Source organism: Staurois parvus, unplaced genomic scaffold (genome assembly GCF_062004578.1).
Source record: "Staurois parvus isolate SC_StPar_1 unplaced genomic scaffold, SC_StPar_1.0 ptg000090l, whole genome shotgun sequence".
In the NCBI taxonomy this organism is placed as follows: domain Eukaryota; kingdom Metazoa; phylum Chordata; class Amphibia; order Anura; family Ranidae; genus Staurois; species Staurois parvus.
Genome location: NW_028317886.1, coordinates 4,378,870 through 4,405,823, shown reverse-complemented (window position 1 = coordinate 4,405,823; position 26,954 = coordinate 4,378,870). Strand labels below are relative to the sequence as shown.

The following is a 26,954-nucleotide window of genomic DNA, read 5'->3' as shown; positions in this document are numbered from 1 at the left end:
CAGAAAAAAAAGAGCTTAGGCAAGTAAAACATGTTTTAGAGCAGGGGTGTCATACTCCATTTCATCGCGGGCTGTATCAGCATCATGGTTGCCCTCAAAGGGCCGGTTGTATCTGTAAGACTAGTTGTCCAGAGCACCCTACTCCCCCATTACAACAGATGTCAAGAATCCCCCACCCTTCCTAAGATCACCGTGCACCCCTTTTGGGGGCAGAGCTGGAAAGCAGAAAATGCAGGGTTTGGAGGAGGACCAGAGGAGGAATGGAGTCAGTTACCAGAGTCTTCTGAATGCTGAGACCAGGGGAGGCAGGGATGAGGGGGTGCTGCAGCTGCACTGAGAGGTGCAGGATTTGGCAGAGGAGTTTTATTCTCCTCTTTGCTGCCAATACAAGGTGGGGGTGGAGACAAGGGGGTACCTGCAGGAGAGGTGTAAGGACCACATGAAATGGCCGGATTCAGCGCACGAGCCTTGTGTTTGATACCTGTGCTATAGAGGGCAAGAGAAAACATTTTAGCTATATTGTAAAGCGCTGAGCAATCTGTTGGCACTATATAAATCCTGTATAATAATAATAACTGAAGATTGACTTTAAACTTTACTGTTCGTCAAGACAGTCTGTAAGTATTGCAGCAATGAGTCTAACCTTGTTCGTTTTATTTCCATGCATTACTTTTAATCCCAATGAGTTGCTTGTAATACGCAAACATTTTTATATTTTTAAATAAATTATATTTGGATATTTATATTTTTTTTCTTCTCTTGTAAAGGTTAAATAATGAAAAAGCCTTACGATTAGGTATAATTGGTGAGTAGAACCTTATCTCCCAAACTGGTCTGTTGATGTGCTATTAGGATTTGATGAAATCAGATAACATCATACATTTAGGGTAATGCATAATCTAATGTAAATTGTAAGAATTTACAGAGGCCATAAAAAATTCATGAGGCCTCAAGCTAAGGTTAGTGGGTTCCTAGGTAAATAGTAAATAATAATATCCTTAGTAACCTTAGCAGGTAGGATGTTACTCCTTATAAGATGCCAAAATTGACCAGGTAACAAGACCCGACAACATTTTAACAGCCACAGTCTGACAGATGATGATAAAAATGGATGGTGACAGGCATTACTGAAAAGGCTTATAAACTTGCAGGCAAAGCCTAGCCTTGGACAGCAAGACCCAAAGCAATGTAAATTTTGAAAACCTTTGGCTACTTTCTGACCAATGATTTCCTAAATGCGAGTGGGGTTTTGGGGAGGAGCAAAATTGTGACAGTAGGACTAACTAAACCGTTTGACAAGTGCCAGATAGTGTATACAAAATATTCTGATGTTAGAATGCATTTTTTATATAGGTATAACTTAGGCGCTTTACAGTGTTTATGTATCTGCTTGTACAAACTGGTATGTAAGTTATTCTTAAAAAGGATCTTCAGTACTCCACCAAACAAGTACTGTAGCTGCTGACTTTTAATTAAAGGGCATTTACCTGTCCAAGGATCCAGTGCTGACACACTCAGGTCTTCGGGTCCCTGGCGTTGCCATATTTACTTTGGGAAGCTGGCTGTGACTCCTTGTGGCTACACAACTTGCTTCCCACTGTGCATGAACAAGCTGCGCTTTGTGAATGGTTCTGCAACCTCCTCCAGGAGTGAAGACTGGGGACAAAGAGGATGGGGGGGAGCTGAACTTCCGCACGGATCCCCTGGGCGATCCTAGCTTAAGTAGGTGCAAGTATGCCCTGAAAGGTGAAAACTAGGTGAAGTTCCTCTTTAAACTCACTTGCTATTGGTATAGGCATTGCCAAATTCATGTTTAAGTAGCATTTGTTGCTTCTCCCAGTCACCAGTGTCCCATTGATAAATGCTGCCATATTTTGAGTATTGGTTGTGTTTATGTGACAAAATCTCACCTTTAGGAGCAGCTTCATAAGACAAGGTATGGTGTTTTTCTCTTCTACTTCCTTCTTGATTTCTTAGGTGTTTTCTGCTGGTACGTACACTTTAATTTTCAATGCAAACTGCTAAATACACAGATGAAAACTTTTTTTTTTTTAAACTATTTGTTTTCTTGTCAATCCAGTCCTAAAATTAACACAGCTCTGTCTGGCAGGACAGAAGACTTGATTTTTCTCTGCTGTAGTTTAGGTCTAAATAGATTGAGGTATCTGTAATGCATTTTTTTTAGGTTCGAATGGCAGCTGGGTAATCTAAAAATGCTAGTAGTATTTATTCCTTGAGCTATGAGTGCTGAAACTGAACATTCCAGCTAGTGCACTGTGAAGGGGTGTGTCAGCCCCCCCCCCCTCCACATCTTTTGTTCATTCACAGAAAGCCTTGTAATCTTTGCATTGAATACAAGGCATTCTGTGAATGAACAATGGGAAAGAAGGATTGGGTAAACTGTCAATTCCAGTGCCAGAACAAAAACACTTTAGCAAAAGCACTTTATTTCCTGGAGTTCCCCTTTAACTCCTGCTTTGTTACAGCAAAATCAAAGGCCAAGTATATTGCTCTGCAATCTGACATCAGCTGTAAGTAGTGCCTCTCCATACAATTTTCGAATGGGCAATAGCTGTATGGGATTCAAGGCTAGTTACAACTGTTGCCATGGTTCCATTACTTTACATTACTTATGTGCACACATTTAAAATGTCAGTCATTGGTTTTGTCAACAGTGTTGGGGGGGGGGGGGGATTGTAGTTATTCTTTATACAAATGATATCATTATTGTATTAAGATGCAGTTCTTCTCCAAATTATATGCAAACATTTAGAAAAATAGATGTAATTTTCATGCTGTTGTGAGATGTAAAGGAATAAAACCTATACATCACAGCCAAGTGCGCATCATAAAATGACTTTCTGCTTGCAGCAATGATTAATATATTATATCAGTGTTGTTAACGAAGTCTAAAGACAGCAGAACAAAACTGAAAAGGGCTCTTTAGACATATCATTTGTGTGACCTTAAGCTTTCTGTAGACAAGCTACTTTCATGCTGGAACATAGTTAAAATTTGCAGCTCAAAAAATCGGATCCAGATAATAAATCCTACCAGGAATACTAGGACAGCAATTATTGCTTTCTTGGGAAGCTAACCATAAAATTCTGTTATTGTCAGCAGCATACTAAATAGTGTTCTTCAACATTTTCCTTCAGGCAGAACCTATTATATATTGTATCTTCAATGCTGCCTTTACAATGGGTCTGTTATCCTTGAAGAAGAAATCTGATCTAATTAAATAGTTGCATACTATTTTAAAGTAAAACAAAGTGATACATTTACAGTCTTTCTATTTAGGCCCCATTCACACTTGCGAATGGAGCTGTTAGCATTTACTATTGGGTGACCAAGTGGGTGTTTCCCCTGATTAGCTGCAGGTGGAAACCCCATTGACAGCAATAGGAGGCTGACAACTCCCACTGCTAATCGCGGCCATTATATGTGAGCTGCCACGTTTAGTTGTGTAAGCTATGCAGGTAAGGGGCATCTGTAGATTAAAAAGCAAGCTGTGCAGCTTTGACCAAAGTTGAATAATGCCTTTGCTATAGGTGTAGGCCATTTACGTACAGTACTGTGCAAAAGTTATAGACAGATGTGAAAAAAGGCTGTAAATTAAGAATGCTTTCAGAAATAGAAGTGGTTAATAGTTTTTTTTTTTTTTTTTAATAATTGCCAAAATAGAAAGTAAATGAATAGGAGAGAAATCCAAATCAATATATGGTGTGACCACCCTTTGTCTTCAAAACATCAAACATCAGTTCTTCTAGGTACACTTGTGCCTCTATGTTTTGAAGGCACTCAGCAGGTAGGTTGTTACAAACATCTTGTAGAACTAACCACGGATCTTCTGTGGATGTATGCTTCCTCAATTCCTTTTTTCTCTTCATGTAATCCCAGACAGATTCGATGATGTTGAGATCATGGCTTTGTGGGGGCCAAACCTTCACTTCACTATTTTCTACCTTTCCCTGTTAAAGCAGTAGTAAAGCTAGTGTTTTTTGAAAAATTGCTGTCAGGAAGGGTATGTATGACAGAAGAGGCCCCAGTTGGTCTCTGCTGTCATAAATGCTTCCACCTGCCTGCAAGAGGTGATGTACAATGAGCCATGCATGCCCAGCTCAGCGAACATTTACAGCCCCAATCTGTGCTGCGGAAGTGTGACTCCTGTGCGCATGCATGGGAGTTGTGTCATTGCAGTTCAGCCATTCAAGCAGCCGAAGCACTAAACTCTGATGGAAGCACCTGAGACCTGCTGGATCGATCACATCACATCACTGCGCTGGAGGGCTCTTTTTGACAGGTTAGTATGGAATATTATGCTGTGCATACTAGTACATTATGGGAAAACCCACTTGGGGAACCCCAAAAAGAAGACATTACAGCGGATTAACTACCTCTTTTAAGGCACTCTCTACCAGATCCATTATTACTTCATGGAATTTTCAGCATCAGGCACCTGTTTCTCATATTTGCAAGGCGGCCACCTACTTTTCTGTTTGTACAGTTAAGAGGATATTCAAGCCTCATTTTACCCCATTTTTTAGTGTAAGCTCCTACAAACTGTTCTCGGAGTTCAGACGAGCCTGTCCCTACTTTGTTGATAGATGGCCATGTTAGCATTTTTTGCTGTTGCCCACCCTTTAATTGGACTGCTTTTTGACATCCCATGGTTAAAGCGTAACTAATGTTCCAATACTTACCGCTGCTTCAATGATCTGAGCTCCATTGCTAGCATCTTCTCAGCTTCTTCCGAGTTCTGGTCTTCAGCCCCAGCTGATGCAGGGGGTGTCACTCCTGCGCATGTGCCCCTGGGTAGCGTCATTCCAGCATACGGCACTGTGCTGGAGTGTAAATTGAGCTGTGCGTGTGCAGCTCAGTATACATTCTGCAGATAACAGACAGGTATGTTTATTTTTTTGCAGAAGGGAAATCTCATTCATCTTCTGCAATAACGAGCCTTCCTGCTCACAGTGTTTTTTTGAAGATGAAGAGTATAGTTACACTTTTAACTTTCCACTGTACAACTTAGGAAATAGGATTTTCTACTTACCCTGTATAATCTTTTCCGTGGAGTACAAGGCCGCATGTTGAGCACCAGGGCCATATACTGTATGTATGCTTGAAATTTTATAAACACTGATGTTCTGACTGCCTGTATGATTTTTTGAGGCCCTAAAATGCCAGGACAGTACAAAGACCCCCAAATGACCCCTTTTTGGAAAGTAGACACTTCAAGGTATTTAATGAGAGGCATGAAGAGTATTTTTTTCTTGCTCATTGTTTTTTTTTATGGAGTAAAGATATACCAAATATAACAATAACGTTTGTCATTCAGGTGGTAGTGCTATACAAAAGCATAACAAGTAATTGATATGAATAAAGTACACAAACAGAACAGCACTAAAGTGCTATAAAGAGCAGAGCTGGCACAGAAAAAAAAGAGGAATTTTTTTTTCATTTCATTTTAACAAGTTATTTCCCATACACAGCATGGGCATACTTAGTTACACCCCAAAATAAATTATTCTTCTCCCAAGCATGGATATACCATATGTGGGAGACATTTTCGCAGCCTAGCTACATAGAGGGCCCAAAATCCAAGAAGCATCTTTAGGCTTTTGGGAGGGCATAAACTACGTATCAGATTTCATAACTACCTATCACATTTTCATAGGTCCTGAAGTGTCAGGACAGTAGAAACACCTACAAAATGACCATATTTTGCAAAGCAAATAACCCATGGTATTTGGTCAGAGGCATGGTGAGTCTTTTGAATATCAGATTTTATGCCACAAGTGTTTAGAAAATATGTCTTACATAAAGCATAGACATACTCACCAAAATGCTGCTGAAGTATGGAAATACCATATGTATGGGATTTTTTCATTGCCTAGCTTTATAGAGTGGACCTTAATCCAAGAAACATCTTTAGGCTTTCAAGAGGCATACATTATATGATTTCCTACCTATCACATGTTTTAGAGGCCCTGAAGTTCCAGGACAATAGAAACATCCACAAACTGTTCCAATTTTGTAAAGCAGATCTCTCAAGGTAGAAAGGTATGCATTAACATTGGCTGTGTAGAGAGGTACTGGAAACTCTGGCACTGGCTGTGTTCCAAGCAGCTGGGAACACCGGCACTAGAAAGGTTGGGACACTTTTTTTGGAGTATACTGTAACACTGGCATGCAGCAGCCACCTCTCCTTTTCTTCCAACAACAGCTGTGTGTGACAGGAAGGGGTGTGCAGGCTGTTCATTGTAGCCAGTGTTATCACTTGTGACTGCAGTGGTTACAGAGATCATATGGTACAGGGGGAATCAAAAGGAAGGACTTGTTTCGGGACAAGTATCTAAGAGAGGAATTGCCCTCACTTAACAGATCTCCACTAACTTTCTGTTTCTTCTGTGGGACAGTTAGGCTAGGTTCACATATGTGCAGGTGGTGGAATGCGGACCCGCGGGCGGCATGCCATTAGTTCTAATGGTACACCGCCCGCACTGGAAACCGCAACCGTACTGGGAACTGACATTCCCATGCGGGCTGCGTTTTCAGAAGAAGTGCAGGGACATTCAAATGAATGGGCTCTCGTGCCTGCAAAAAACACGGCCCACACGGCCGCATATATGTGAACCAGGGGTCAGTGAAGGTAAATTTCCTCAATTATTCACAGACCGCAGAAAATAACGTGGCAGGGATTTTAACTCTTCCTGCTCCGTCCAAAACTAACAACAAAAATTGGCTACACATACACTTAGTCATATTTCATGTTGATGCAAATGATTTGTAAAAGGTTGCATATTTAATCTCACAATTGTACACGTTTTAGTGGCAGAAATATGTATTCGGAAGTTTGCCTACAACTTTAATGTCAGCAATTTCAGCTTTCAGGAAGGTAAAGTTGTTCTGAGCATAGTTTGAAGAAATCTGACTAAAAGCATAACAAATCCACCCAATGTCAACTTTTATACTTCACATGCTGTTTCATATTTTCATAAAGGTGTTTTAAAATGTAAACTTGGGTTATCTGTAGGTTGGACAGGGATTAACATTCCTGTGTGCTGAAATAACAGAATAAGCCACATACTGTTTTTTGAGCTGTAGCAGACACTTGTAATAGGAAATGAACTGTTAACGCAGGGTAACCTAGGATTTCATTTTCACTGAAGTTCTGCATTAAGTCCACAACCCACTTACTGTATTGTTCTGATATTCATAGACCCCCATATGCAGATCAGCAGATGAAGGTTTCAATGATATCTCCTATTCAACACATACTCTATATAAAGTGAATTACAGAGTTAATTGAGTGTACAACACATTCGTTTTTAGTAAATAGGTGTGCATCCAGTAAAAATAAAAAAAAATTGCACATTAATTCTGTACAGACTATTATGTTAAGATTAACTACACACATTTCTCTTTCGTTCATTGAAGGAGACCGCTTGATCAGAGGATCATGACTCATGGGAATTGCTCCACCTGCAGGAGTAGGACACTAGGTACAGCAAAAAGAAGAGAATACAACCTAGGGATGGCCCCTGCTTGTTGTCAATCCCCCCCATCTGCGACACACAGCTCAGTTTTTGTCTATGTTTAGGAGTTAGGATCTAGAAAATGTTATCCAGTTTGCGGTGGGGGAGCTCCATTACAAGTTACTTCCCTTTCATGGTGTCTGCATCTTGAGTGTTCACCAAGGTACTGGAACTGAGGCTGCCTCTACTGTTATTCTGTTGGGATTCATATGATGAGATATCTGGACAATTTGCTCTTAGAAGCTGAGTTTGCATTTGACCTTGAACATGATATTATGATAGCGATTTGGACCCTGGATCCTGAATAAGTGCAAGTTCTCTTTGCTTCCCTCCAGTCGATTGGAGAGCCTAAGCCTTTTTCTGGACACATAGGTGGCCAAGGGTATTCCTTCCACCAGAGAAGCTACAAAAACTCCCATCTTCACATCTCAATAGTCATTTCTCTGGACTGCATTCATTTGTTATTTTGTGAGGGTTCTAGACCTCATGGTCTTTTCCTTCAAGGGAAAAGGCATCCGTGTCTTGGTGATTTCACCCCCCCCCCCCACTACTGTCTGGGAATCCCTTTTCCCTTTGTCCCTCTGTTAGAAGATGCCCACAATGGTTACCAGTCTGTCAGCTGTTGGTTCAGGACTGATAGACCCATGAGATCACCAGGCTCTCCATTAACATTCTGGAACTCATGGTGATTTGTGTCTCTCTCTCTCTCTCTCCTATTGGGCACCTCTTCTTGAGTCTGACAGTGCCACAACCATGGCCTGCATCATTCACCAGTACAAAGAGCTTGACAGCTGCACTGGAGGTGGCATGGATCCTGGAATGGGCAGAACTTCATGTTCCGGCCTTGTCCAAGGTTCACATTTTGGGGGTGGACAGTTGACAGGTTCTCTCTGTCGTGAGAATCAGGTGGAGTGGTCTCTCGTAGATGTCTTTTGTAGTATTAGTCTCCACTGGGGCACACCGGACATGGGTACCTGCAGTCTGTGGGTTACACAGGTGCCCCCCCCTGTGGACGCCATGAAATCTGAACTTGGTTCTACCAATCTTCCAAAAAACCTCCCTTTGAGAACATTTTGAGAAAATCCCCTACTGACGCTTTTGCAAAAGGTGGCCTATGTGGTAGACATCATTTGGCGTGCATAGTGTCTGAACTGGCTGATCTTTCCTGTATACAGAAATTTTTGGTTCTTCATAAGGATAAGGTGGTGCTTCCTCCTAGGTTGACTTTTTTGCCTAAGGGTTTATTGGCGATTCATTTGAGTGAAGACATCATCCTGCTTTCTCTACATCCTAATCCCTACCATCCCAAAGAAGTGATGCTTCATTATTTGGTTGTGGTCCCTGGAATTCCAGACTAAACTTAACTAGTCTCAAAAATGCTCCATACCCCATATATATTATATTTACCTATTTACGGCCCACTCCAGTCACATGATCTCGCTCCCCTGTATCAGTCGAAGGCAGCTGCAGGGGATAGGAGGGACCTCTGACAATGGATGGGCCATGGGAGCCTGTTGGTGACATCAGCATTCCCAGCTGCTGTTGAACGCTTGCCATTGTTAATTTGCACAGGAGTTCACATGATTGAACCGGGGCAGACTTAAAATAGCTATTCCTCATTCTTACATAATTTCGTCAACATAGGTTTTAGTAGGGTGGGCAGGAGCATTTTTAAGACTAGTTAGGTTTAGCCTAGAATTTTGCTTTAAATTCGGTGGCCTGAATTCAGAAGTCAAATTTCTCATTATCATGGACTGTCCTAGGAAGGAACCATCGGCCTCGCCCGCTACTATTTCTCATTAGATATGTCAGACCATGGTTGAGGCTTGCATCATCTCAAGTTTGAAATCTCTGTTCCCCAGTTACTGCTCATTTTGCCAGGAATCACGTACGTCCTAGACCTTTCATCACCATTCCTCTTCATGATCGTCATGATCATGATCGTCTGTTTATACCTTTACCTAGTTTTACAAGGTTGCTTTTGCAGATAATAGATAGTTATAAGGTTTTGCAGGCAGCGGTTTGAGTTCTGCAGTTCTTTGTTTAATAACCTCTGACTTCACCTTAATTTTTCTGGCACTGCTTTGGGATGCTCCATTGGTCATGATCTTTTGATTTGGCATTCTTTCAACAAACCTAAGAGAAAATGGGATTTTTAACTAACCATAATATTATTTTTTCCTATTTCAAGGGTGGGCCTTTTGCCTTGGTGTTATTGTCCGCTTACTACTGGCTACAAACTGAGCTGTGTGTTGCAGATGGAGATTTTGACCACCAGAAGGGGCTGTTCCTGGGTTTTTGTTTTTTTGTACTTGGCATCCTACTCTTGCATGTGACACAATACCCTTTGGCCATGATTTTATGATCCGGCTGTGTCTCTCAATGAACTCAAAGAAAAGGATTTTACAGGGAGTACAATAAGCCAATTTTTCTATTAGTGCATACAGTGGGGATCGAAAGTTTGGGCACCCCAGCTAAAAATTTGTATTAATTTGCATAAAGAAGCCAAGGAAAGATGGAAAAATCTCCAAAAGGCATCAAATTACAGATTAGACATTCTTATAATATGTCAACAAAAGTTAGATTTTATTTCCATCATTTACACTTTCAAAATAACAGAAAACAAAAAAATGGCGTCTGCAAAAGTTTTGGCACCCTGCAGAATTTATAGCATGCACTGCCCCCTTTGCAAAGCTGAGACCTGCCAGTGTCATGGAATGTTCTCAATCATCATCTGGGAAGACCAGGTGATGTCAATATCGAAGGTTTTAAATGCCCAGACTCATCTGACCTTGCCCCAACAATCAGCACCATGGGTTCTTCTAAGCAGTTGTCTAGAAAACTGAAAATAGTTGACGCTCACAGTTGACGCTGGAGAAGGCTATAAGAAGATAGCAAAGCGTTTTCAGATGTCAATATCCTCTGTTCGGAATGTACTTAAGAAATGGCAGTCATCAGGAACAGTGGAAGTTAAAGCAAGATCTGTAAGACCAAGAAAAATATCAGACAGAACAGCTCGCAGGATTGTGAGAAAAACAATTCAAAACCCACATTTGACTGCACGATCCCTCCGGAAAGATCTGGCAGACACTGGAGTTGTGGTACACTATTCCACTATAAAGAGATACTTGTACAAATATGGTCTTCATGGAAGAGTCATCAGAAGAAAACCTCTTCTACGTCCTCACCACAAAAATCATCGTTTGAACTTTGCAAATGAACATATAGACAAGTCTGATGCATTTTCAAGCCTGCTTTGAAGAACCCATGGTGCTGATTGTTGGGGCAAGGTCAGATGAGTCTGGGCATTTAAAACCTTTGAGATTGACATCACCTGGTCTTCCCAGATGATGATTGAGAACAATCCATGACACTGGCAGGTCTCAGCTTGGCAAAGGGGGCAGTGCATGCTATAAATTCTGCAGGGTGCCCAAACTTTTGCAGACGCCATTTTTTGTTTTCTGTTATTTTGAAAGTGTAAATGATGGAAATAAAATCTAACTTTTGTTGACATATTATAAGAATGTCTAATCTGTAATTTGATGCCTTTTGGTGATTTTTCCATCTTTCCTTGGCTTCTTTATGCACATTAATACAAATGTTTAGCTGGGGTGCCCAAACTTTTGATCCCCACTGTATATTACCATATCATTCTGTGGTTATCCAACAACCTACAAATTCAGTGGATGTCATCTGTTCTTTTGTCGTTGTCAGGGCTCCCAGGTGTGACCAGAGGTGTGTGACTGACGCAGGGAAACGCAGACTTCAGATATGTGATAAACAATATAATTTATTAACACTAACAATACAAACATAAACGCAGTGCAATACTAAACATAATACAGTGCAAACAAACCAAACCAACCACCCACAGATAACAGTACATACAAGCAAGCGTCGTCAGGCAGGCCGGGTCAATATCAATTGGGCAGGTAGGTACAGGGGGAGCAAGCGGAGATTGGTCGGGGTCACAGGCCAGATTCAGCAGGTAGCAAGCAGCGTAGTACAGAGGGTCAGGCAGAGGGATGGTCAGGGTCACAAGCCAGGGATCAGAACAGGTAGCAAGCAGCGTAGTACAGAGGGTCAGGCAGAGGGATGGTCAGACAAGCCAGGGATCAGAGCAGGGTCAGCAGAGAATCAGACAGGAACAGAGAGCAGGAACAGGATACAGGGCCCAAGAGAAACACAACACCAAGGCAGAGTCTGCAAGTCTGGCCATCCCTTAAATACCCCAGCATAATCAGTTCCAGGTGTTAGCTGGCTGCAAAGTTGAGTCTCTGATTGCTGGGAGCACCCGCTGGCCAGCCCTGGTACTGCAGATCAAAAGGCAGGTGAGTCCCACCATTGCTGGCTAGTCCATTCCTGACAGTCGTAATATGTAACAGTAATTATGTTGTTGGTTAGCTAAACATAGTGTTGCTTAAAGTGGTTGTGAAGGCTGAACATTTTTTACTTTCTTGCATTCTATGCATGAAGATGAAAACCTTTGTGTGCAGCAGCCCCACTAAAGCTTACCTGAGCCCCATCTTGATCCAGTGATGTGCACAAGAGCCTCAGCTCTCTTGGGTATTTTCCTCCTCATTGGCTGAGTGGTTGCCATTGGCTCCTGCTACTAGCCAGTGAGGAGAGAGTGGGGGACGGGGGCGAGCTGCACTCCATGTGTGAATGGACATACAAAGCAGCGGCTCGGGAGCAAGCTTGCTCTGGTGCCCCTACAGCAAGCTGCTTGCCATGGGGGGGGGGGGGGTACGAGGGAGGGGTTAGGAGCGCTGGCTGAGTACCCCAGAAGAGGAGGAATGGTGCTGCTCTGCACAACACAACCACTGCACAGAGCAAGTAAGTATGACATGTTTGTTGTTTTTAAATAAAAAAATATCTGCCTTTTTATTATCAGTTTAACAAGGACATGTGAGTTTCAGAGCTTATTACTGTATAAAGTGGTTTAAAGTGTTCCTACCCAGTTAAAAAATACTTTTGCTATAATATTAATTCTTGAATTATACTTGTGTCTTGGCATTGTGCAGTTGACATAACTGCTTATATACTATTGCTTTGTCTTTACCTGCCCCAAGTGACAGGAGGCTGGGCATTCAACTGGTAGCAGAGACAGGCAATCATATATCAGAAAGAAGCCGTTCTCTTAATGCTTCCATCGTGCTTAGAAGGTATTGCTTGGCCTGTTTTTATTGTAAGAAACTGCCCGTAAAAGTTATGCATTTTTCACAGTTAAAAGTATTACAATTTTGTCTGAAGTAATTTGTGATCCATTCTTTCTGTTTTAAAGACCTGCATGTTTTCTTTTTTAAAGGTGAGAAACTTCAGTGGTTTCAGAGTCATCTTGACCCTAACAAAACAGAATTTACCAAACAGGAAGCTTGTGAACTAATCGAAAGGTAGGAAGGGTTAATTACATTCCATTAAAACTGAGGTTCCTAGTTGGAAAGGTTGAAATATTTCCAGCAGGTGTTACTATGTATTTTATATAGGGTACTATTTATTATATATTGGGTTACTGTACGTGGCTATTAGCCTTAAATGCAAATCAAACACACCATGCTTTTAGGTACCTACAGGGAGGCACGGTTTGCAATAGAAACATGTTTATGTTTGTCATGTATTTGCCATGCAGTCACATTGACTTCCACTGATTTGCATACAGGAGTGAAAGAAGTGAATTGCAGAAGAATGGGGCATCTACTCTAAACTGGTAACCTGTAAAGACTTTTAAAACATTGCCTATGGATAATTTATTTTGCCCTAGTTTGTCGCCATTCCATGGGCTTGTGCAATTTTAAAGCTTGATTTTGTTTGATCTATTTACTCAGCGTAACATCATCTTTTACATTTTAAATGTGGTTATTGTATTTGTTTTCACCAAAATTCATTAAAATGTATTTTTTCTGGAAATTTGCGTTTCATAAACTGCTGCACAAATATCATGTGACATAAATAACTGCAACAACAACCATATTATTCTCCAGGGCCTCTGATTGAAACATATATATATATATACATTTGGGGTTTCTAAACAATTTTCTAGCAAATAAAAAATTGCTGATTTTTTTCATGTATGAGAGAAATGTCATAACTAATTCTAGACAGCAGAGTTATGCTGCCATCTGTAGGAGAATTGGACACTGACAAACAAAAAAGTTTGAGCCAGTATTATCCCTCCCATTCCCACCATACATCCGTTTCTTGCTAGCGTTGTAGGAGAGCATCTTCCCTGCTCTGAGAAACAAACCCATTTGTTTTGCCTTTATTACACTTTTTTCAGGATCATTTTTTTATTCTATCATGAATTTATCTATGCTACAGAGCTAAAGAAGCTCACTTTGCAGCTTTTCCAAAACAGCTAAATCTTGGCATAGAAACGGAAAGCTGTATCAGGACCCTGCTGAGAGGAAGACATGGGACTGGTTCTGCCTTGAAAGACTCCCTTTGAAGTATGCCCAGTAGAGGGGCAAAAAATATCTGTCTTGGCATGTTTACTTTGTGCCCTTCCTGTACAACTTCCAGTGCTTGTACTTTGTCTGCTCCAGGGCGCAGTGATGGTCTAGATGGCTCCCTGCCGCCATACAGTACAAGTACTGGGAGGTGTTCAGGTATGCACATAACAGACAGTCTTTACCCTTGTCTATGGAGCCCAGCACACGTTTTATGTGTCTCCTGCTATCTCCTTCTGGGTGGCTGCTAAACTGTGAGCTGGGACGCATTTAATGTTTTAGACACTCTACGGATGGTGATCCGTGCCAAATCCAGTTGACCCCTGTGTTACAGCCCATAAAGCTTTTATCCCATGCTGTGTGAGAATAGCTGTAAGAATATTATCTTCTTCATAAGCATGCTGCTCAACTGATCTTTGGAACTTTACCCTCAACAAGATTGCTTCTCATATCTTACCTTTGAGAAATTGTGGCTGCACACCCTTATTGGCCCAGCAAAGGAAACATGCAGGTTGATGGGAGACCTTAACCCCACAAGCACTGTTTGACCATCTGCAACACAGGGGTCAACTGGATCTGGTAAGGAGCTGCAGAGTGAATGATCTGGATGGGGTGCACCACTCGTGAGTCTTATTGCTATCACTGATTTCTTTCCAAATACTTGGGTGTTTCTTGCTTCAGATTGTGAAGACTATTTGCTTCTTTATATCCTTTTATGGACTTTATATGGCACATTTTATATGTCATTTTTAGTGGATGTGCATTTTTTTCACTGATATATTGGATTTATAAGTGATTGATTCATTTGGACATGCACATGTTTTATTTTCAGCATTCACATAATGGTCTGAGATTTCCTAGTGCTGCACTTTTTTACTTTCATCCATCTTAGGGAGTTTTAGTATCTGATCTCTTAGTGCTGGCAGCTCTTTCTAGTTTGAGTTATCTAGCCTAAGCGCAGTGAGTTTTATTTTTATAGGATTGTGAGGTATGCCATTTAAAATAAACCGTCATTGTTTGAAGTTCCTCATTTTGGTTTTGCCTGCTTTTTATGTAAAAAGTAAAAGTATCCCAGTTCACACAATTTTGCCAATTATATTTTCTGATTCTACTGTTCAATGCAGGACACATACTATCAGTTTAATATCAATTGGCTGATATTAAAAGTGATCACCACAATCATTTTCTCTGATTTTTCAGCTACTTACATCGGTTCGATGCTGAGTTAGAACAAATTGAACTGCACAACAGCATCAAGGGTAGACAAGCAAGGCAGCATGGCTCCCGGGAGACTGTCATTAAACAGACCATAGAGCGTGAAAGAAGACAGTACAGTGGATATGGAACGGGTATGATCTATACAATGTTTTTTCTTTTTTCTTTCTGTCCTTTTCAGAGTAATGTAACAGCTATATCAATGATGTTCATAGATGCTGGGTTGCTTTTTTGCATACAAATTCCCAATGCCATTTTAAAGAAGAAATGTCATGCTTTTTTTTTTAATAAGCCTTCAACCACTGACACACATATGTTCATGGGAGTCTTTTTTTCTGTTTCTTGTGAGGCCAAGTAACTTTTGCAGGCTCCTTACTCAATAACATTATTTAGTTACCCCCCAAAAATATAGCAAAGTGTCAGGTACTATTACCCCATGGAATAACAAAGATCCCTTTGAAATAATGAGTACACGATCTTCAATCGCACAACTGCAAAAAATATCTTCCAAACAAATGATCTGTACCTCATTTGTTCATAAAATCTCAAATTTATTAATAAATCCACAGTGTACATAGCCAATACAGCATGTTGATGTATTTCAGCCTAGCCAGCTTTAGTCATAACAAATAACCGGTAAAACAGCACAATAAGTAGTGGCAAGAATATTTAAACTCCACCCAACACAAACGTCATCAATTAACTAATCAATTGATGGTAGAATTAATCATTCTGCTAGGGGAGTTATTTAAACACCACTATAAAAACATATTACAATCACGGCATAGAAAAAACATCAGAAAATATGTATACATATTACATTTTAAAAAATTTATCAAAAAAGGAAATTTGTATATGACTGTCAAAACATACTCACAGGGGAGGACACACAGAGGTAATATGACAGATACAGCCAGGGAGAGAGGATGTGGAAACTAATGCAAATCAAGGTCCCATCTCAGGTTTAACCCCTGCAGGACCTTTCTTCTTAACCTATATATCCACCAAGCTTCTCTCCCTAAAAGCTGTCTCCCCCTGTCACCTCCATTGGACATATGAATCACCCTCTCGGTGCCAAGAAAGCTGAAGGAGGAAACAAATCCATGATGGTAATCTTTGAAATGCCACAATGCATTGGAAAATGTATCTTGCATTTTTTTAGCCCCCTGCCTCATACAGGCAGGCTGTAAAAAACATGGTTATCTGTAGACTTTTCTCTATTCTTTTTTTTATGCAGCTATACATTGATTAGCTTATCCTCTGCTTTGGATAGCCTGGCAAATGGATTCAATTGTATTTTTGTTGAATAATGGTGCAACGAAATGAAAATTCCAGAGCAAAACCGAAAATTCAAGACGTACTTGGCCAAAAACCAAAATGGACAGTTTAGGAAAAATAAATAATAATTAAAAAACAAATATATACGTATGTATATGCTGCACAATGATTTAAAGGCTAGGTTAACCTTTTGACAAAAAGTAATGAATGCACATTTTTTGCAGGTAAAAAAATATGTGTTTAATTTTATTTGCAGGAGCCTGGAAAGCATTGCACTAGCGTTCAGCAGATCGCTGGTGCCTTGCAGGACTCCTGCAGACCTGTCAGTTAATCTGCTTGCCCATACATCCCAAAGGAGCAAGCCGATATTCTCTGACAGGAAGAAGCAATGAACTACCACAGCACTCACAGCACCGTGGTAGTTCATTGAGAACTACAAGCCAATAGCCGCTAAGGCATGAATAAGTGACAGCTAGCAGGAGGAGAAGATCCCCTGAGAGCTGTCACAGCGGGGGGAGCAGAGGCTGCTCCTTTCATAACATGTTACACCCTGAATATGGGTGTAACATGTTATGAAAGGTGAGCTCATCCTTTAAAAAAAAAAAAAACAGCATTATCTGCACTTTCTTTTTTTTTTCAATCAGCAAAACACCAATAACCCTATTTTTGGCCGATAGTTTTTGGCAGCCGATATCAGTGTATCACTATATCCTTTACTTTTTCTCTTAGAGTGGAATGCAAGGCAAAGACTGAATACATACACCGCATTCCAAATTATTATGCAAATTCTATTTAAGTGTCACAAAGATTAAATATATTGTTTTTCAGTTTAACTCATTGATGGCATTGTGTGTCAGGGCTCTTTTGATTACAGAAAACAATCTCGGACACCTGTGATAATTAGATTAAGCAGAGCACCATTTTCAAGCAATATGGGGGGGAAAAAAGCATCTCTCTGCTGCTGAAAAGAGTGAAATAGTTCAATGCCTTGGACGAGGTATGGAAACATTAGATATTTCACGAAAACTTAAGCGTGATCATCGCACTATTAAGAGATTGTGGCTGATTCAGAGCACAGACAGGTTTGTGCAGATAAAGGCACATTGAGGAAGATTTCTGCCAGATCCATGCATCGGATCAAGAGAGCAGCTGCTAAAATACCATTACATAGCAGCAAACAGATATTTGAAGCTGCTGGTGCCTCTGGAGTCCCACGGACATCAAGGTGTTGAGTCCTCCAGAGTCTTGCAACTGTGCATAAACCTTCTATTTGGCCACCACTAACCAATGCTCACTAGCAGAAACGGCTGCATTGGGCAGAAAAATACATGAAGACTAATTTTCAAACAGTCCTGTTTACTGATGAGTGCCATGCAAGCCTGGATGGTCCAGATGGATAGAGTAGTGGATGGTTGGTGGACGGCCACCATGTTCAACAAGGCTGCAATGTCAGCAAGGCGGTGGTGGAGTCATGTTTTGGGCCGGAATCATGGGAATAGAGCTTGCATGGCCTTTAGGGCCCCCGAAGGTGTAAAGATGACCTCTGCAAAGTATGTGGAGTTTATGACTGACCACTTTCTTCCCTGGTACAGAAGGAAGAACTATGCTTTCTGTAATAAAATCATCTTCATTCATGACAATGCACCATCTCATGCTGCAAAGAATACCTCTGCATCAATGGCTGCTATGAGGATAAAAGGAAAGAAAGTCATGGTGTGGCCTTTATCCTCCCGTGACCTCAATCCTATTGAGAACCTTTGGAGCATCCTCAAGCAAAAGATCTATGAGGGTGGGAGGCAGTTTACATCCAAACAGCAGCTATGGGAGGCTATTCTGACATCTTGCAAACAAATTCAAGCAGAAACTGTCCAAAAACTCACAAGTTCAATGGATGCAAGACTTGTGAAGCTGCTTACAATGTAACGTGACCTGGTAAAATGTTTAAAAAGTTAAAATGTTGTTAAAAGTTTGATTGAAATAGCTTTTGATTTCAGTAAATATGCTGAAAACACAACAAATGACAATTTTCAGTTCTTTACAACCTATAAAGTGTTTTGAAACTTACTGTGCGTAATAATTTGGAACAGTGCATTATAAGTTTTTTTATGTTTAACAAAAATACTGTTATCATTAGGAGGTTTGTTCAATAAAATTTGAATTGTACTCTTAATAGTTGATAACATGAGAATTATGCTGACTGTTATTTACATCAATTATCTAGGTAAATGAGAAAAATATCATTTGCATAATAATTTGGAACACAGTGTAGATGGTGCATTTTAACTGAAATGAAGATTTCTAATTCTAATAGCGTGGTCCTGAACGAAAAAAAAAAATATGATTTCCTACCCTATAGGAAGCATCTAGAAATGTTAGTTGTACCTAACCAATTACCTTTTCCTTGAATTGCTCCTGAAAAATAGCAGTGCTCTTCCTGACATGTGACTGCCTAGGCACTCATGCTCCATAGCCCAATAGCTGTATATCTGCAGTGTGAAGATCATCTATGGTACTGCTGCTTCTGCTTGAAATTTGGTGATATTACTGCTATGCTGCTTACTTTTTGTTGCTGGAGAAGAACCTGAGCAACTGTAGTGCATGTTCTCCCTGCTTTTGCTTCATTTGTTATGTGGATCTGCTTCCTTCACAGTTCCTGCTGCTTCTTGAATATTACTTCATCAATCATTGTATCAGTAATCAGAAATGCAGCTCTGGCATGAAGAAGCAAATCTGTGCTCCTCTGCCAAGATGGTCATCTCCGCACAGTACTGAACAGGGCAAGGTATATCATTAATATGGAAAAAAGATCAGCTGTATGGGGAAATGCATTTTTTGGGCACATCTTTCACAATTCAGGTCCTCTTAAAACATGATTTGTATATCACACAGCTTGGCCACAATTTATAATCTGGCTAGTGGCAAAAACTTCAGGTTTGTCATTTCCTGTGTTATTTTTCCCTGTTGGAAATTAGTTTGGCAGTATAAATGATGCCTACTCTTTGTATAATAAACCAGCAGGTGACACAAGAAGCTGAAAGAGCTAAATAAGTACTGTTACTTAATATACAGTATGGCAGAAGCAGCTGCACAGAGTTACGATACAAAACATTTTCAAAGTAAAAATGTTTTATATGTACCGTATGTTCTGTTTGCCCAACTTACTTTTAAAGGAATAATTTCAATAGAATAATCGTTTACCTCTACAGACCTCCTTCTGTCAATGCTTATTGCCTAAAATGCCATGTTAATTCTTTAATACTTTTGAGTCCATTGAATTGAAACAGCTATGCAGCTCAGGTGTTCTTGCAGTGCACTTAGAAAGTATTGGAGCCAGAAGATCATCATAACATCTGGGCAACTATTATTTACAGTTAGTGGTAATCATGGCATACTGCATATCTTTCTTTTAAGTGTGGTGTCACAGTATGTTCTTTGTGACCAAATCTTTCAAGTGATATTAAACACACACTATTTTTAATTTACATTATCTCTTTCCGTACATAGATGATGGCACTGCAGTTATTTTTATGAAAAAAGAAAAAAAAAATCTAAGTTCCTTTTTTTCCTAATTGTTATACAGCTGTCACATGGCCCAGCTCTTTCCCAATCTGCAGGAAAATGGTACAGGAGGAGCTTCTAGTCCTCTATTGCTGGTCACATGTTCTAAATAAAAAAAAGCATTTGGGATACAGAGTAAATATAAATAATCTCAATAAATTGTTTTAAATTGTCATACAAATATATATATTTGCAATCAACTCTATCATTTTTTGGCAAGAACATGGTGTGGGCTGATTTTGTGTCCTGCTCCAGCCTGTGTCTTAGAATAACAGGGGGGTGACTCCTCCATCAATCAAAATGTAATATCCCACCCCCAATGTGTTTATCTGGTTAGTGAGCATGGAGGAGGGAGGGAATGGGCTGTCATTTACCACTGTGTATATGCCAATATGTGTACCTCTAAAGTCACATGAGCCGCTCAGTTATGATAGGGAGGAAATGATCAGGGTGGAAATACACTGAAAACTGAGCATGTGCACTGGTTGCCAACACTGCTCTGCAGAATCCACAACTACAGTGGGGGCATTGAACAGGAGGGGTAGACTGAGAATAGCAGGATCAACCAGGTTTTTTGCAGCATACAGAAAACAAATCCTATAGTGAATGAGTGAGTATAAACAGCATTTATTGAGCTTTTAATGATGTGGGTTTAATGACACTTTAACCACTTAAGCTCCGGAAGGTTTTCGCCTCTTCATTACCAGGCCACTTTTTGCTATTTAGCAATGTGCCAATTTAACTGCAAATTGTGCGGTTATGAAATGCTTTTCCCAAATAAAATTTATATTTTTTTCACACAAATAGACATTTCTTTTGGTGGTATTTGACCACCATTGGGTTTTTTTTATTTTTAATTATTCTGTAGAACGAAACAAAAATTATACTGTATAAACAAAAAAAAACAATATTTCTCTTACTTTCATTGACAGACAGAGCTCTTCTGAGTCTTGACCATAGAGTTCTATCGCCACCTACAGGTTTAGGACACTAGGCAAAAAAGAAACACAGCACTGCCTATAGGCAGTCCTAACTGGTATAAAACATACTCTCTGATATAGGCAATCCAGTTTTTTTTCTGCCTAGTGTAAGGAGTAGGAACTAGCACCTTGCTGGGACCTTAGTTTCAATAGCATTTTCTTTTTACAGTCAACATCTGGGCTGGGCGATTGGCTGGAAAATCTAGATCCAGTGTTCGCCCCAGTCTGGCCAACAAGCACGCAGATCTTTAGCTAAGCACTGGGTCGGGCACGACAAAGCGTCACGACACCAGTGAGTTAAACGTCTTGCAGGGACACAAATATTACTGAATACCTATAGTCCGTGTCACAGAAGTGTTACCTGCATCCCCTGTGGATCGGTAAGTAGCTGTCCCCACACCCAGGCATGCATGGGTACAGGTTCTCCCTTGGGTGGTTGGCCCTGCAGGGTTCTTCTCCTCCCGGTTATCTGCTATATGTTTATCTTTGCGGGTTGGCATTACAGCCTGTGTTGGCCATGGCCCTGTTGTTTCAGACGCTTACCATATGGGCCAAGCTTCTATAGCATGTTTGCAAGCGGACATGCGAATCAGGTGCAGGCAGATCTAGAGGACTGTTTGGTTCTGGGCCTGAAGAAGTATATGTTGCATCCTATGGCTGTTGCTCTGCTTCTTGCGAGCTTGCCATTTTGGCAGTGGGGCTTTGGTGGGTGTTTTGGCTCAAATTCTGGGCTGCTGCCCAGACTTCTGAAAGCCTTGTGGAACCTGCCCTTCCCGGGAGTTTGTCTTTTCAGGGGTACCTTGGACTACATCCTCAAGCATTTTCTGGGTAGCAAGGGTACCTTCCTTTCGGGGCCCTGGAGCCTCCTGCAATGCTCATGGAAGACCCATTCTCTCCTCTGGCTTTTCTAACAAGTGCCTCCAAGCTCTTTCAGGCCCCTGCAAATGGGGCCAAGCGTTCTTGAACCTATAAGTCCACCTAGCCCACAGATACGTCTGTCTCTGCATGAAGGTTTGTCCCACCTGTCCCAGAGTAGGGGGTCTTCTTTGCTAATTTTCAGGTCCATGGACCTCCCCTATGCCACACAAGTAGGTTTGCAAACTGGTGGTGTCTGGCAGGAAATAGCATTTCATTCCACCAGAGAATCTCTTTTCCTCTGATTTTCATCTTCTGCCCTACTTCGCCAGGGGGTGCTGGTCACACTATCTGAGCTGGCTGGGCTCTGAGGGCTTTATTCCATTTTGTTTATGGTATCGAAAAAAGGGATGGGTATTGTCTGCTCTTGGACCAGAAGGCCCTGAACTGCTTTCTGCTGGTTTAGGGTTTCCATCAAGGATGAATACCGGCACATTCCCATAGGCGAGGGACATCGGCAGTTTCTACGCTTGCAGTTGGGGACACACACTATCGATTGTGGTTTTTCCTTTTGGGCTAACCTTGACTCCCCGTGGGTTCTCCAGGGTGCTGGCTCCAGTTCTAGCATTGCTGTGATGCTGGGGGATTGCCATGACTGATTCTTTGGGGATGCTCTTCCTGCAGGTCTTCAGATGACTCCTGAACCTCTAGCAGTCCGTCCCCGACCAGGGTAATGGAGTATCTAGGCTGAATTCTTGACTCGGTGTAAGAAAGGGTGTTTCTCGTGCTGGACTGCTCCAGATGCTTTGGGCTGTGACCCCACTGCTCTTATTTCATGAGCAGTCCTCCATGCAGTCTTGCATGCAGGCTCTGGGTCTTATGGGGCCCTCCGTTGAGGCGGTTCTGTCTGCGCAGTTCCACAGGTGTATTCTGCAGAAGGAACTCTTGTCCCATTGGAATTAATCTACAGCCTCCTTGGACATCCAGATCATCTGGAACGATCAGTGAGGGTCTTCCTCCTATGGTGATTCTGGGCCCATGTCCTGCAAGCCAGGAAGTCCTTTCTTTCCCTCTGCTGGGTGGTTGTCATGACGGATGGCAGCCTGGCTGGCTGGCGAGGAATCCTGGGTTCGAGATTGGCATAAGGCCATTGCTCTCTGCAGGAGTGCATCATGCCAGCAATGTCCTGGAACTGCGAGGGATCAGGTTGTCTCTGGAGCACTGGACGACCCTTCTACGGGGGCTCCCACTCAGGATCCTAACAGACATTGAGATCACTGTGGCCTTTGTCCACTACCAAGGTGACACTAATGGCAGCGGTGCTGGAGGCTTCCTGCTTTTGGTGTTGGGTGGATCGGAACGTTCTGGTTTCCTCATTCCTGGCATCGAGCATAGCCCTGGACATGCCTCTTTTGGCAGTGTCCTCAACTGGTTGGTGGCACAGTTTTTGGCGAGGGCAGGACCTCCTGGTGAATTCATTGGGTGCGCTGGTGGCATTGTAGGACCAGTATCTTCTCATTTTCTCTTTTCTTCCTCTTAAGCTGCTCCCTCGCCTGCTGCGCAGGCTCGGAGGATAGTGACTGAATGGGTTTCGGTCATTTCAGTAGCTCCAGACTGATCTGGGTGCCGTGACGGGGTGCAGCTGGTCGAGGATGCTGCCTGGTGGTTGCTTCTTCAGGAGAAACGCCTGTCCTAGGGTCTAGTCTATCACCCTGCGTTACCGCCTTTGACTTTGATGGCATGCCTATTGCAAGTCAGATCATCAGAGAATCACGTGACGGTGATGTAGGGTGTGGGCTGGGGCAGTTTTTGAGGAAGTGAGAGGATCCATGGTTGTTTTAAAGCGCTTGTCATTTTATTATACTATGTAAGTGTGATTTTATTAAATATCGTTTTTTTACTGACTTACTACACTATATTAGGCATTCTTTCATTTGGGTGAGTTACTGGCATCTGGTGGAACAGAGGATTTCCATTATTACCTATTATTATCCATTATATGGGAGGAGGAGTGGATAGCCCTCTAGTGGCTAAATAAGATGTTGTGAGTTCAGGATTTATGGAGATGTATTATTAAATACATGCAAGTGTTACATGCATTGGAGGTGACTGGTATCCACTGAGGATTTTATTACCATCTTAAAAGTATCCATTATATGGTAGGAGGAATGGACTAAGGAGATATCACAAGATCTGGATGTGTGGAGATGTCATATTATTAACGTTTTTACGTGCCTTTGAGGTGAGAGTTCTGTGAGCATGGAGTGGCACTGTTTGTTTTATTAGCATGAAAATTCACATTCACCACAGAATTGCAGTCACAGTGTTGGATCATGTGATATTTGGAAACTTATGAACTCATTTATTGAAAGCACTTTAGTATCTTTATTCACATTCATTTATTTATATTTATTTATTCACATTGTGATTATGAACACAGTTTATTCACCTGTATTGTTTATTAGTACTGATTGATGTTCATTAGCAGCGCTACATCACCTTTAATTAAATTACTTATTTAGTTGATATTGTGGGAACACAATTGGTGTCAGCAGCAGCACCTATTCGTTTGTTTATTTATATTCTATAGTAGGCGCAGAAGTTCACTTCACTTTTCTATGGGTGTGAATGGATGTCATCTGTTTACTTCTGTTTATGTCTGATTTTAGTCAGGAAATATATTTTAATGGAAAGTCCGGGAGGCCGCCCTAAAGCACATATTCACTTTATTGTATAGAAACGCAGCTTAAAAACACCATACTGTATGCCAGTGGGGGAAAAGAAGGGTGGTGTGGCCGCAAGGGTTAATATGGCAACAGCTGCTACTGATAATTGGGCTATACTTCCCTTTGTATAGACTTTTGCATCATTCCGGTTGTGGGTTATGATTAAGCGCTGAGGTTAGCATGATACGCATAAATCTTTTTTTTTTCCCCCACTGGCATGCAGTATGGTGTTTTTCAGCTGCTTTCCTATACAGTAAAGTGGATATGTGCTGTGGTGCAGCCTCCCAGACTTTCCTATGATCTACAGCACAGGTGTGCAAACTGAGCTAGCACACGTGCTGAAGGATTGTGGAGTGTGGGAGTGTTGAGCCTATGTGGAGCAGCGCTACCTTCTCTAAATGTATTTTAATGTTTATACTTTTTGTCCATATATGATTTTTCTTTCTTTAACAATTTAAAAAACAGATCTGTAAATAATGGATGTATACTGATGTAAATTGAATTAAAGACGGATGTACAAATTGATGTAAACGGACCTAAAATGATTCAGAATTCATGCATATTTTCATCAGGACCATAATTCCTTTACAGCTCCCTCCAGATTACCATATTGCATTAAATTGTATAGCAGTTTTAACCACTTCCTGTCCGGACACTTTTACCCCTTCCTGTCCAGGGCAATTTTTAGCTTTCAGCGCTATCACACTTTGAATGACAATTGCGCGGTCATGCAATACTGTACCCATATGAATTTTTTACCATTTTTTTGAGACAGATAAAGCTTTATTTTGGTGGTATTTATTCACCGCTGGGATTTTTATTTTTTTTACTATGTAAATGAAAAAGTCCAAAAATTTTGAAAAAAAGTGTTTTTTTTTTTAACCACTTGCCTACCAGGCACTTATACCCCCTTATTTACCAGGCCAATTTTCAGCTTTCAGCGCTGCCGCACTTTGATTGACAATTGCGCGGTCATGCAACATTGTATCCATATGAAATTTTGATAATTTTTTTTCTCACAAATAGAGCTTTCTTTTGGTGGTATTTAATCGCCACTGGGCGCTTTACTTTTTGCGCTATAAATAAAAAATTGCCAAAAATTTGAAGAAAAAAAAAAAGTTTCTTTGTTTCTATTATAAAATTTTTCAAACAGGTAATTTTTCTCCTTCACTGATTTGCGTTGATGAGGCAGCACTGATGGGCACTGATAGGCGGCACTGATGGGCACTGATAGGCAGTACTAATGAGGTGGCACGGATAGGCGGCACTGATAGACAGCACTAATGAGTTGTCACGGATAGGCGGCACTAATATGCAGCACTGATAGGCGGCACTGATAGGTGACACTGATGATGGGTACTGATAGACGGCACTGACTGGCATCACTGCTGGGCACTGACTGGCACAACCGCTGGGCACTGACTGGCGGCACTGACTGGCAGCACTGCTGGGCTGCACTGGTGGGTGGCACTGGTGGGCAGCACTGGTGGGTGGGCACAGGTGGGTGGCACTGGTGGGCACAGGTGGGTGGCACTGGTGGGCACAGGTGGGTGGGCACAGGTGGGTGGCACTGCTGGGCACAGGTAGGTGGCACTTCTGGGCACAGGTGTGTGACATTGCAGAGTGGCACAGGTGGGTGCACTGCTGGGCACAGGTGGGCGGAGCTAGTGGGCGCACTGCTGGGCACAGGTGGGCGGAACTTGCGGGTGGTACTGCTGGGCACCGATCATCAGGGCACTGATCATCAGTGCCCTGATGATCGGTGCCAATCCCCGCTGTGACAACTGCCGGTTCTCGGCAGTACTTTCCTCACGATCTGACAGCGTGAGGAAAGTGCAGCCGAGAATCGGCACTTTCATTTCCCCCTGATCTGCGTGTCATTGGACACCGCTGATCAGGTGGTAAAAGGCCGCTGTGATTGGCCTTTTACCACATCACGTGATCAGCTGTGTCCGTAGGACACAGCGATCACGGAGATCGCCGGGTGCGCGCCCCCTGGGGCGCGCAGGAGAGCGCGTTCTGGGGGGACGTCATATGACGTCCACTCAGAACTGGCCGGCCGCAGTGCAGCCGTCATTCGGCTATCTGCGGTCGGCAACAAGTTAATAAAATTTTGCAAATAAATAATATTTCATAATAAATCTTGGCCAAAATTTATTCCGTTATTTTTTTAGTAAAAAAAAAATCCAAATTAGTTTATAACCAAAAATTATAATTTTTAAACATTTTTTTTTACATTTTATTTTTTTTTTTTATATTATTTTTTTTTTATTTTTTTTTTTTTACATACTGTCACCCTAGCAGTACAATGTCACCATGGTGACACTGTAATACTTGTGGGGGGTGATGAAGATTTTT

The 26,954-nt window shown here is 41.5% G+C and overlaps 1 protein-coding gene across 1 annotated transcript in view; it reads left to right on the top strand.

Annotated features, from left to right (window-relative positions):
• Positions 1 to 26,954, top strand: part of TMA16 (translation machinery associated 16 homolog) — an 80,927-nt gene that overhangs the window by 37,814 nt on the left and 16,159 nt on the right. The window contains 3 exon segments of the mRNA XM_089670365.1: positions 768 to 805; positions 12,847 to 12,931; positions 15,185 to 15,333. Of these exon segments, the coding sequence (XP_089526491.1) occupies positions 768 to 805; positions 12,847 to 12,931; positions 15,185 to 15,333 (272 nt within the window).